The sequence below is a fragment of the Triturus cristatus genome, chromosome 2_2, assembly GCF_964204655.1.
Source record: "Triturus cristatus chromosome 2_2, aTriCri1.1, whole genome shotgun sequence".
NCBI classification, from domain to species: domain Eukaryota; kingdom Metazoa; phylum Chordata; class Amphibia; order Caudata; family Salamandridae; genus Triturus; species Triturus cristatus.
In genome coordinates this window covers 790,675,052-790,688,452 of record NC_140582.1, presented here as the reverse complement: position 1 = coordinate 790,688,452, position 13,401 = coordinate 790,675,052, and the positions used below count along the sequence as shown (strand labels likewise).

At 44.9% G+C, this 13,401-nt stretch overlaps 1 protein-coding gene across 1 annotated transcript in view; it reads right to left on the bottom strand.

Moving 5' to 3' along the window:
* Nucleotides 1–13,401, bottom strand: part of PDCL2 (phosducin like 2) — a 287,508-nt gene that overhangs the window by 256,694 nt on the left and 17,413 nt on the right. The window contains exon 2 of the mRNA XM_085642073.1: nucleotides 8,015–8,135. Coding sequence (XP_085498199.1) covers nucleotides 8,015–8,045 — 31 coding nt within the window. The 5' untranslated portion in view covers nucleotides 8,046–8,135. The remainder of the gene's footprint in view (nucleotides 1–8,014; nucleotides 8,136–13,401) is intronic.

The following is a 13,401-nucleotide window of genomic DNA, read 5'->3' as shown; positions in this document are numbered from 1 at the left end:
ATTAATGACCAGGTTGAAAAGAACTGGGAGATTTTTCCTCCAACAAGAACTTGAGGACAACTGGGAAAAGGAAGTTCTTTCCGTACAGAGTCACTGCTTCTTGGTTGAATTTCCTCTATAATTCGACTTTCCTCTGTATGACTTGTTAGTTTGCTGTCTGTAGGACTGCTGCGGTTGTGAATAGTACCGCTGTTGCCCTTGATTGTACGAGCGGTATTGGGACGAGGAGCCACGAAAGGATGATGTTGAGGAGGTGCCGCGGCCGCGCGCACCTCGAAAGGGCTGCTTCTTAAACTGTAGAGTGCCGAGGGAACGAGCCGTATCCGTATCCTTTTTAATGGTCTGCAAGGCATCTTCTACATGCTGGCCGAATAATGACTCCCCGTCATATGGCATGTCCAAAATCTTAGCCTGGACCTCTTGCCGAAAAGAGGTTGATCGAAGCCAGCCCTGTCTTCTTAGGACGGCTGCTCCCGCCAATTGGCGAAAACCGGTGGATGCGATGTCAACAGAGCAGTCAATGATCTCGGATGACGCCCTCTCTCCCTCTTGTAGGATCTTCTGAGCTTCCGCTCTTGAATCCTCCGGTATAAGCTTGACCAATGCAGCCATGTCCGACCACATCTGTCTATCATAACGGCCGAGGATAGCCAAGGAATTTGCAGCTCGTACCGTTGTTGACGCCATGGTTGAAAACTTCTTGCCTATGGCATCCAGGCGGCGGCCGTCGCGGTCCGGAGGCGCCGACATTGGAGATGATGGGTTCTTGGAGCGGCGCTGTGCCGCTTGTGTGATCACTGAGTCCGGCTTAGGTTGAGACACCAAGCAGGCTGGGGAAGAATCCGGAGCTTTATATTTTTTCTCCAGGCGTGGGAGCACCGCCGGGATAGAATTAGGTGTCTTCATTAATTTTAAGCCTTCATTCCATATGAAGTCTATGATTGGCACCGCTCGTACTTGTTTCTGAGGCTGGGATTTGAAGTCATATAAGAAACAGTCCTCTTCCCTAACCACCATGGGAAGGTGAAAGCGTTGTGCTGCTCTCTCCATCAGCTGATGGAACCCTGTTATGTCGACAGGTGGCGAGTTGACTGGTGACCTTGGCGGTGATGCGGGCGAATTGATTTGGTAATCATCCCAGTCCGCCATAGAATCGTCCTCTGGGAGTTCGCCCTCTTCCGTATCCGGATTGTCCATATTATCATCTTCTGCATTGGAAGGCAGTGCAGGTGTTGTGGGCATGGGTATTGTTGGCAAGATAGGATGAGGTGGAACCTCAGATGGCGCATCACGTGGAGTATTTTGAGGGGACGCTGGAAAACGACGATTATAGTCTTCCAACATATATTGAAGGTTGGAAACAAGCTGCACAGGAAGCTGCATCATAGGAACCGGAGCAGAGGGATCTTGTTCTTCTTCCTGTTCATAATAATCATCCTCCTCAGACTCTTGGCACTTTATATGGAGCTCCGAAGGACTATGAGCATCCCGAAAAAGAGACTGATCGCCCTCATCCGAATCGTCCTCATCCCCTGAGGGAAATAGTTGACGAGGTGGCCGTGGTCCAGGTGGTAACATAACTGGGTCTATCATGGCCTTACGACGTACCATCAAGCAGCTGTCCTCAGACCCCGTTGCTGGGGTTGACATTGGCACCAATGGCATTGTCACAAAATTTGACTCTACCGTCGTCGAGGCGACCGTCGACGAAGCAATCGTCGACGGAACTACCGTCGACGGGACTGTCGTCGCCGGGGTGACTGCCGTCGACGGGGTGACTTTCGTCGACGGTGTGACTTTCGTCGACGGTGTGGCTGTCGTCGACGAGGATTTCGTCGACGAGGCTGTCGTCGACGAGGCTGTCGTCGACGGGGCTGTCGTCGACGGGGCTGTCGTCGACGGGGCTGTCGTCGACGGGGCTGTCGTCGACGAGGAAGATTTCCTCTTCTTCTTCTTATCCGTCGTCGACGGAGTTGTAGACGTCGACGGAAGCGCCAGCTTCCCAGTCGTCGACGAAGAAGTGAGTGGTATCGTCGACGAGACGGTTCTAAGAGACACATATACCACCGTCGACGGAGAAGACGTCGACGAAGTCATTGTCGTCGACGAAGGATATCTGCTCGATACCGTCGTCACCGTCGTCGACGAGGCTGATGAAGTAGCCGATCTCGTCGACGGAGGGGCCGTCGACGGGCCCGTCGACGGTTTTGAAAGTTTCTGACTGGAAACATGTGCTGACGGAGTCAAAGACGCCTGAGAGCTACGTCTCGGGGGCGCAGACGTGGAGACAGAGACTTTGCCTGTAGACACCTCAAGGTGAAGTCTCTTCTTTTTCAGAAAAGGGGATGGCAAGTCCTGGACACTTCCACGCTTTGAGGAGACTCCTGTCTTGACAGAGGCTACACTTTCCACCTCAGAAAGGGGGTTGTCTGTGTCCTTTAGTTTTTGAAGCCATATCAAAAGGCGACCTTCTCTATCTTTCAATGTTTTTTGAGAGAAAGTTCTGCAGATCTTACAGTTGGCCACCTTATGATCAGGATACAGACAATAAATACATTTCTCATGGGGATCCTCAGAGAAAAGTCTTGACTTTCCGCAAGATGAACAAGGACGGAAAAGAGATTTCTTACTTGCAGACATGATGAGAGATAAAAAACCTCAAACCAGATGAAGAAACTGAGCAGAGCTCAGGGAGACTCCCTTCACACGACGTGCGGTAGAAAATCTGAGGGCCTGAGCCTCTGAGGAGAAGGTTCTAGAGGGTGCTAGCGCCTGATTGGCTGGAGTTTGGACTATAAAGTGACAGTGATATGTTAGCAAAGTGATTCTTTTTCTCAATGCTTTCCTATGTCTCAATGCTATCCTATGGTATTTTTAACTTGATATGTTATTTGAACTATATATATGAATGAATTCAATTTCTTAAGAACCGAAAAACCGCGTGTACCGTGCATATACTTTCTGCCGAAGATACACAAGAATGCCACCTCACCACCAGGGCGTCCAATTGTTTCATCAAATGGGGGACTTTTGGAGAACACTTCTATTTTTCTTGACTCATATCTGTCTGAATATGTACTGAATCTAATGTCGTACTGTAAAGACAGTTCCGATTTCCTGCGTAGATTATACGATGTACAATGGGAAGAAGGATATATGATGATCAGTCTGGATGTCTGCTCTCTATATACATGTATTGACCAACACAAAGGGGTAGCAGCTTGCATGTACTTTCTAAAAAGTAGAAACATTGAATTTTGGGAGCACAACAGAATGCTTGAAACCATGATCCTTTTCTGCCTCCAAAACAACATCTTCCTTTTTGAGAAATCGCTGTATCGACAGCGATCTGGCACCGCGATGGGCACATGCTTTGCCCCCAGTCTAGCTAACCTGTTCTTGGGGTGGTGGGAGGAGCAAGTGGTATGGACACAGCATCTACAGAAATATACTGATCACATACTTGTATGGATCAGGTATATAGATGACCTGTTCCTTATATGGAACGGCACCATGAATTTAGCTAAGGAATTTATTGAGCAATTGGGTAATAATGATTTAAACTTACAGTTCACACATACCATGAGCACAACCTACTGTGAATTTCTAGACATTGCAGTAGAGATAAAGGAGGAACGGATTACTACACGTCTCTTCCGCAAACAAACTGCTGGAAATACATTATTGCACGCCGTAAGCCACCACCCAACACCACTAAAGAACAGCATACCATATGGGGAGCTGTTGAGAGCCCGCCGTACATGCAGTACTGAGGATGATTTCCAGCGGGAACAACAGACTATGTTGACCCGCTTCAGATCAAGGGGATACAAGGAACAAACCCTAACAACAGCTAAGAACAAGGTCAAAGACCTGAAACAACATGACCTATTGTTTAAACCATCAAGAACCAGTACTAGAAAAAAAGAGGATGAGGAGAACAAGTCCAATGCACCTAGAATGATAACACAATACAGCAGGGGTGCATGGACATTAGAGAGAATCATGAATAGGCATTGGAATTTATTAACTGCGGATCCAATCATTGGTGATCGCATAGGAACAAGACCACAGATAACTTACAAAAAGGCTAGATCACTGCGGGACAGATTGGTCCACAGCTTTCAAAACAATGACATGAGATCACAGTGGTTGAAAATGCCCAATGGCTTTACCACGTGTGGTATGTGCAAAGCTGATCGTAATGGCAAGAACTGCAAGGAATACATTACGGGCTCGGGACAAGCACGTCCCATCAAACACATTATCAATTGCACTAGCGATTTTACTGTCTACGTCCTGGAATGCCCTTGTGGCCTCCGGTATGTAGGCAGCACAAAGCTGCCCCTTAAATTGAGAATTTTACAGCATTTACGAGCCATCACGAACTGTGATCACAACTATCCTGTGGCACGTCACTACTCAGAATTTCACAACAGTGACAATAGCAGTTTAAAATTCTTTGGCATTGAACGAATCTTGAAACAAACACGGGGGGGTGACAGGGAAAGAAGTCTAAGAGTACTCGAGTCCAAATTTATCATCGATCTAGACTGCAAGGTACCAAAGGGTCTCAATAGTGGGGAAGAACTTGCGACCCACATAGGGCTATAACCTGCCATTTTCGCCTTTCCTGTAATCTCGGAATCAGTAGTAATGTTTTTCCCAACCTACTTAGGCTGGGATTTTAAGGTTTCGATATCTTATCATTTTTATTTCTCACACATTTTATTTAGTTAGGGTATTAGGATACCGATGAATTTACAATTCACCCCTATCGGGACAACATGCTTTAATTAACCACAATTGTGGTATATGTTCTTGATGGTATGTCTTACTACCCTCTTTTGTGTCACTAGGTAATCATGTTTATCACTCCCATTTTCCCTCATCACTTCTTTCCTATTTAGCACTAAATAAAGGCCTCTTCCTGTTCTTTCCCCATAGCACACACCATTACAGAGCACTCACTCATATGAATTTTCATAAATGACCGTTGGTATGATGTAGGCGCAATTGCGCTTCTACACCGGTATTTAGTCATATACTCTATTTATTGTCATTGGAGAAGCCCTCCTTTACAGATGTACTGTATTGCATTATTGATACTCCATGTCACCTAAAAGTAATGATTGGGCACCAATCCCTAGGAGTGACAGGAGCTACGAAATACAAGCACACGTACTAACGTGAAAATCGAGTTCGATTGAATTGTTCAACTTTATTTAAAAAGGATGATCAACAAATAAGATACAGCTTGCAATTGTATAAGTTGCCATTTCAGCTAAATGCTGTGATATGGACCACCGCTGTAATTCTTATCACACTATATTGTGATTATGAGGGATTCATTATGTAGTGTCTGTTTTGGGGTGCATAATTGAATTTCATCATGGTTAATCATGGCAATAATTTGTTATTGTTTAAACAATTGCGATCTATGAATTTTAAAATGGATTGCTTGTGATGCACGTAAATCAAATAACTGAATGATTTTGTATAATTGTACCGCTATGCTTAAACAATAGTAGTATTTCCTCCATGTCTATGAACTATGTCCGTGATTACAAGGGCTTTTGGAGTACGTAATTGAATTTCATCATGGTAATAAGTTGCTATCATTTAAACCATTGGGGTCCATGAATTCGGGAATAGATTACCTATGATGGACGTAAATTAATTAACAGAATGATTTTGTACAATTGTAACGCTATCCGTAAACAATGGCAGTATTTTCTCCATGTCTATTAACCATGTCCGTGTATTTCTACGGCTTGTGGAAACACAGGAAGTTACTTGACAAAGGCTAAACGCCGAAACGCGTCGTCCTGAATTAAGTTAGTGCACAAATAAAAGTCTTTTTGTGCTGTTTCCTGGTGTGCTGTCCCTTTCTCCTCCGGAATTTGCTTGGGGGAACGGGATCATAATTATTTGAAGTGGTTACTGCCACCACTGACGGCACCAGCGTCGCAGGCCTGGGGGAAGCTTTGGCAGTAAGATGATGAAGAATGAACTATATATATATATATGTTTATTTGGGTATGTATATACTCTTATGTGGTTAGGTATGTGTATATGTATATATACATGATACTTATTGCTTTTTATATATACCGTGGGACTCCCACTTCGACGACGGGGAATATTCAAGCATGTGAATCTATGAAAGACACCCCAAATACTGGAGAATTTATTATTCTTTTACCTTTTTCAACAATGCCTTACCAACAAGCAGTGGAAAAGCCACTGGCTTAGCACTTGCATTAAAAAGGCAGGACTCAGTGTCTTTGCCAATACATGTCTAAACATTTTTTGGGGTTAATTTCTAATTGTGCGACAACGTGTGCATTGTTAAATGTATTGGAACAGACAGAGAGAATACAAAATAATAATATGAAATTATCTGCCCTACAGTCTATCTTTGTTTTTATACACAGTGCAATATGTTGCCTCACAATATTCAATTCAAAAGAGTTTCCTTCTCAATCAATTGCAAATTAGTATATGATCAATTTGATGTCAGAATCTTAGAGGTTAAGATAAGAGCGGAATGCATGCTGAGTGTAGAGCCAGCAAAACGTTCAGTCAGAACCCTCCATGATATTGCACTTTTGCGATTTGTAAACAAATTAAATCGGCACTTCTGAAAAAATCTGCAATTTTCACAAAAGTGACTGCAACATTGGAGTGAATAAAAACTGACCTGTCGTTACTGGCTCTGCACTGTAGCGGAGCCCGTAAAAGGAAGGTGAGCAACAGGCTAGCAGGCCGCATAGGTGTTATGTTCCTCTGGCGCCTGCCTTTGAAATGCAGTGTCCCCTCCTGTGCAACTAGCCTCCGGCCAGTCTCCTGCTGACACTGAAGGAGCTTTCACCTCACTCCTGCCCCCACACCCTGTGCTGCACTTACTCACTCCTCTGCCTTGGTTGGCCACACTCCCTCCGCTGTCCTCTGTCTCCTGTTCTATCTCCTCCCACGTCTCCTCTTTTTATTTTGCATTTTTTATTAGTGTGAACTTGGCACAGGTCATTAGTCCACCTTCCCTCTCCTCTGCCATCACCCACTCCCTTGCTGTTACTCCTCTCTTGCCCCCTCCTGAGTCCTTCCATACCCATCTGGTCCGCCTACTCCCCCCTCCCCCCTCCTCCAGACTCTGACTCTTATGCTCCCCACTGCCTCAACCCCCGCTGCCCTGCACACTACAAGTGACACAGGTTATCTGATGCCAGAAAGAGCAGGTTTCATATCCCTATCTGCTTTCCATGTCACCAGACAGCCTTTGGTTCCAGGGTATGTGCTGCTGGAGCCTGAAAGGTTACAGATTGCGGCCGCACAGTCTCCAGTAGTGACGGAGCACAGGAAGTGCAGAATTTTTGTGACATGACCATTTTCTGCCCATCGCAAAAATACAGCGAAGTTTGAGGTTTCGGGGCGGCAATTTTTGCTTTTTTGGGGCCCAGGATTTGCCACCAAAAGCAGTAAAATCCTGGCGGGTCTGAATCAGTATAGCAGCCCCTAGGTATACATTATTAAGAGAGAAAATTACCTATTTCTGGAGAATGACAAAAGACTTATAAACACAGGCCAGCCAGAATCAAGGCCCATTAGTAATTTTGATACTGGCAAGTAGGTTTTTCATTCCTATACTTTCAGCCGAGGACATTCTCCTGATAAATCACGATGAAATCGACAATGTGTTTATAGGGTATGCGTGGAAATTGACAAATGTTTGATGTCCTGTTCCCAAAAATGTCTGCACCTTACTTTAAATTAAAATCAGCTTGCAATGAAAACATCTCATCAGTTACACAGCCGGATGCTGATTTCTTGGGATGGTATATTCCTGAGGATAGTTCAATATTTAACCCTCTTTCTGGAGTTAAATGAATTTTCCAATGGGTATATGTCTATCTGGGTAAGTGAAATATTAAGAAAAAAAACTATATGGTAACATATGTACCTGGAAATGCAGTACTTCAGTATAAGCAGCAGTTTTACATGTTCTTTTTGTTACCTGTTGCGTCTGCTTGTAATTTTAATACCATTTCTTCAATTTCGTCTTTTTCCTCTTTTTTTGGAGGAATGATCCCAAAGTCACGCAATACATCATTCCACTCAGTATCTTCATTGGGATCCTATGTATAAATGTGAAATGTTTTGAATTAGGACATTCACCTTCATGAAAAAACAACACTATACAATATTTACTCTTTACTTGCACCCTTGAGTCGCAAAATAAGATTCACCAGCTATGTAGTTCACTGATTCTCCTCCGGCCTTTCCAACCAATACCAGATTGTTCACATGGGAACTTCATGTCACAAAAGATTCCTCTCACATGTGAAGTAGACCAGGTTCCATACTGTCTTCTGTCATCTTCAAAGTCTTCTCTGCAACAGGCATCCAACGCCTCAAACACTGCTTGCACATCACCAAGAGTTGGATGTCCGGCGCCTACCTGAAGCTTAACTGAACCAAGACAGAATTCCTATTGTTTGTCAAAAACAACAAACAAGATACAGTTGGATTCACCCTAGGCACCAACCTTTCTCTCAAGGAATAAAAACAAGCATTTACAATGCAATGGTCTCGGCATTGGTAAAGTTAGAGCTATTGGCATTGCTCATGACATTATTTTTGCTTATGTTTTTTGTTTTTAAAACATTTAAAGAAACGGCATTGTCATGAGCAATGCCAATAGCTCTAACTTTAACAATGCCGAGACCGTTGCATTGTAAATTAAGTTCTTAATGATAATATCAACTCCATTTTCATCTTTAACAAGCATATGTGTGTTCAATAAACGTAGCCATGTTACACGGCTGTGTGTTTACTAGTCTGTTTGGCGGGTGGGAGGACTGCTTAGCGCATGTGTGGCCGAATTTAGCGCTCTAAAATGACTGCATACCTGAACTCAGCGCTATACAAGACTTATTAGTAAACATATACACGAGACACCAGAGGCGCAACTAGAGCCAAATTGGGAGGACTGCTTAGCGCATGTGTGGCCGAATTTAGCGCTCTAAAATGACTGCATACCTGAACTCAGCGCTATACAAGACTTCTTAGTAAACATATACACGAGACACCAGAGGCGCAACTAGAGCCAAATTTCGGGGGGGGGGGCTAAGAAAAAATTTGGGGGGGGGCTGAATCCTTAAGCAATAGTCAGAATGGAGCTGCAGGGGCTCTTAGAAGGGGTGAAACAACAGCGAGGCCTCATTAACATCCAAATGGTCTTTTAAAGACCTGTGAAGTGCTCGGGTGCGGCCTTGTGTGCGCCGGGAATCTGTCTCCTCCCGGGCTGCCACACACGACGGGGGGGGCTGAAGCCCTTTGAGTCCAATGGGTGTTGCGCGCCTGCGAGACACGCATAAGAAGTGAGGGTTAAATGGCTTCCTGGTGGCAGCTTCGAGTTTAAGATTCCTGAACAATGCCAGACATTACAGGATTGCTGGATTGGGGTAACGCGACGAGGCGCCCTGAAGCACGCAATGAGCCCTCGCCACAAAAAGGGAACACGTTCTGAGGAACATATTAAAAGAGGGAAACGTGAAGATTGGTGATGTGATAAGGGATTTAACAATGTGTCACTGAGAATCTCCTTCCCAGGGAAAACATGTGTTCTCTGGCAAAACTACTGCCCGGACCTCAGTTTCAATCTGGCGCCCTGCGTAACAATCCCAGCTCCAGCACTAGACCAACCAGTCGTGTGATCTGGGGCACATCACTCTGTGCCCTGCTTGAAATTCTAAATGTGAAAAACGACAATGTGCTGTCTAGTAGTGTTTCAGCTCCTCGTCTCTTCTGTGTCCCGACTAAACCGGTCTCCCGGGGTACCCCCACACACCATCCTGCTCCTGCTGCAATAAAAATGTTCTCTCTGCAGCCCCGCGCTGCCCCTCGAGGCCTGTCATCTTTATATGAAATACCTGATGCAAGTAAAGGGCTATTAGTTCTATAAGTACGCTCACGCCCAGAGCAAATGCTCTCAAAAGATGCGTGAGACTTGTTTATTTATAATCCCTGGTGCCCACGGCTGTTTGAACCATGCCATTCACTTTCGATAACCGGGTGAATAAAGCTTACGCTGCCTTTTTATGTCCCGGGCAGACTCATTACGGCTGTTTGTAGTGAAAAACGATGACACGGCTGAACGAGAGGGGCGAGAATGCACAACGCCGTGCGCGCTCGGTTTCACTGGAGATACGGAGGGTATAAAATCGCTCATTAATCGGTGCGACTTCACAGAGCTAAAAAAACAATAATGAAAATAACAGGCTCGCTGGGAGGAGGGGGGAAGAGAGACAGAGAAAGAGAAGGGAAATATAGGAGGAGAGGGAGAGAAAAGGAGAGGAGGAAAAGAATCAAATGGATCGAGCAAGGGAAGCAAGAGAAAAAGAGAGACTGCGAGAAGGAGACAAGAGAGAGGAGGGAGAAGTGAATGGGGAGGGAATGAAAGAGCAGGAGAACGAGGAGAAGGTGAAAGATTTGTCCAAACCAAGCGCGACAATCAGCCGAGGGGCCGCCGCAGCAAAACAAGGCTCAGTCAGACACATGTGAAAATCCCGCAACATGGCCGCCATTCATAAACATCAATCGGGAAATTAACAACACTTTTGTTCAAAAGCAAACCCGCGCAGCAGGATTTGGCGCCGAGTGTTTCTTCCCTCTCTCTCTCCCTACCCGATTGGAAATTCAGCACCATGCTTTGGCCTTTCTAAAAGTGATCAAGCGGTGGGGCTGCAGGGCGATTATCAGCTCTTGCTTTGGTTATCTGCAGGAAACATTATTCCTTGACGCCGCTCTCCCACAGGTGCCTTTGTGAGATAGAAAAGACACGTGGCGCCAAAGCGGAGTATAAAGGACTCTTCCTCCGGGGCCACTTTCTGAGGAAAGAAAAACATCTACTCTCGCAGCCTCGGCGGGAAAAATACGGGTTCCGCAGCGACTGGGGTTTTTCCGGTGATTGGAGACTCTACATGCCTCGGTAGAGAAGCCACAGGCCTCTTGAACAAGGAGATCAGGTGAGGGAGCAACGCCGGGACACCACCGCCTTTCTCCGAGGCATGGCAGAAATGCCTCGGAGAAAGGCAGCGTCCTTTTCGGATTCGGGGGCGTGTTTTGCTGTTGTCTCCTCCCTGAGACTTTTCGCAAAAACACGCCCCCCGATCCAAAAAGGACGGGGCCTAATCGGAGTGACTGACCTCTTCTCCAGTGGCTGGCCAGCATTTACGAGGCCAGCCAATGGAGAACAGGGGAGAAGAGGGGCGGGTTCAAGCCCCTCTTCTCCAAGTCATTATCTCTCGCGAGCGAGACTGCGCAAGCGCAGCCTTCGCTAGCCGAGACCTAAAAAGCAAAGAGGACCTGGTACTAGCTCTCTCTTCCAAAGAAAGTCAAACTGTTTCTTCCAAATAGTGACCTCAGAACTGTTGTTTACGCACTTGCTCTCTCACATGTGGATGATGGGACCCAGACTCCACAATGGCACTGAATAGGGTCCTCCCACACGGCGCAGCATATCTTGGCTAGCTTTGCGTTTTAAAAATAACATACACATAAATATACTTAAAACATTAAAATAAATGAACAAATTCAAAACAGGAAAGAAAATTTGTGGATGATAATAATTACATAAAATAAAGTGGAAGTCTAAAAAAACAACCAAGGATTAACATTTTGACTAAAACATTGAAAAGGTAAAATAACAACAACAAAATAACAGTGTAACTTCCCAATATTATATCAAACGTTTATTTTGGGGATTTGTGTTAGATTTTATTCCAGAAAAATGTGATGGCCCTCCTGTATATAGATCTGATAGCCTTGTAACATTGTCCATGTATTTTCATGTTCAGAGATTTTTCTCAACATGGATTTGGATTAAGTTTTACCCTTTATGAGCCTGGTTTGACAGTGCAACTCTAACCAGACCTTAAGTGAGCAGCAGAAAAAGAGCTTTCAGATGCAGTGGAGGACAAATGAAAGAGAAAAAATATAACAGGAAAGGGCACAAAAGCTTGGGAATGCACCTCGAAAGCAGATGAGTCAGGGGACTAACCCTCAGCAGGCATATGTGCCAGCCTGGGAATAAATAAATACATTGCTGCCAATTCACTTCTGTCAAACAGGCGAACAATGTAGAAGAAAGAGATATTCTTTAGTATCTTTTTTTACTGTTAATGCCTAGATTAGAACTTGCCATAGAGAAAAAAAGAACTTGTCTGCTGTCCAAACAAGGATTGACAAAGTTGATAGGTCTGGTGTTGGCCGTCAGCCTTTTGACACTAACTTATTTTGTTTGCTCACGGTTTTGGCAACATTTTATTGTTAGTGTGTGCTACTTGTGAAAGGGCAGCACGCCGCAACTCACAGTGAAGTTATCCGATGGCTGTAGTAGACTGATCCACTGCCCCATGATGCATGCTGGAGTGGGTGAAAGAAAATGTGAATGACACTGTGTTGGAAAGTGGCTTATTGGTAGGGGTAAGTATGCACCTACCACTAGTAATAAGGCCACCAACACAATATAGAGTTGAGTAAAGGTCCCAATAAATTAGCCCTTTGCCCAACCCTTGGTAGCTGACAATGAGCAGTCAGGCCTAACTTAGGAGACAGTAGTGTAAAGCATTTAAGAACACCAATACAGTAAATCAGTAAGTTACAGCACACAATAAAATCCCACACAAATTTATAAAAATAGGAAATATTTTTATAAACAAATACACATCAAAACAACTAATATAGGGACTCGGAGATATGAATTTTTAAAGATTAACCACTGTATAGTGCTTAAACACATATAACACCACTCTGGGACATATGGTCACGCTTGACCAGGGCAAAGTCAAAGTTTGAGGCCAACTGCTGGGGAGCCATAGGCGGATACACTAAGTTGGATGTCCTGGTCAAAATTTTACCTTTGCACTTAGAAACTTTTCTGTAGCTTTTACTTCCGATGTCGCCCAACCCTCAATAGTTCGCCAGCTTAACTTTCTATGAGACCCTGGTCAAGTCTGGAGCTCTGGAGTGAACCTGAAATCCTGGCGGGGTCGCGGTGGAAGGTATTCAGCTTTACTCTTGCCGTAGGGTCAGTCACCTCATGGAGCTTTTTCACACAAGTTCTCCAAAGTTTTCTAAACTTCAGGCGGTATTTCCTGGTGGTCTCCTGGTAGGTTCAAAGTTTCCAAATCACCAATCCAAAGGTCTGGAATCTCCTAGGTGGTCTCTGAAATGTCTGGACGACAATTCCCACAATCCACCTGGCCAAATCCTTAAAAGTCTACTGAACGCAGTTTCCAGGATGGAAACTCTTGGTGGAGATGATACAGGTGGGCTCCGTTAACCTGTAGCTTGCAGGAAGTCCACTCCTTTATCCTTCTTGAAGCAAGGTCCCAGGGC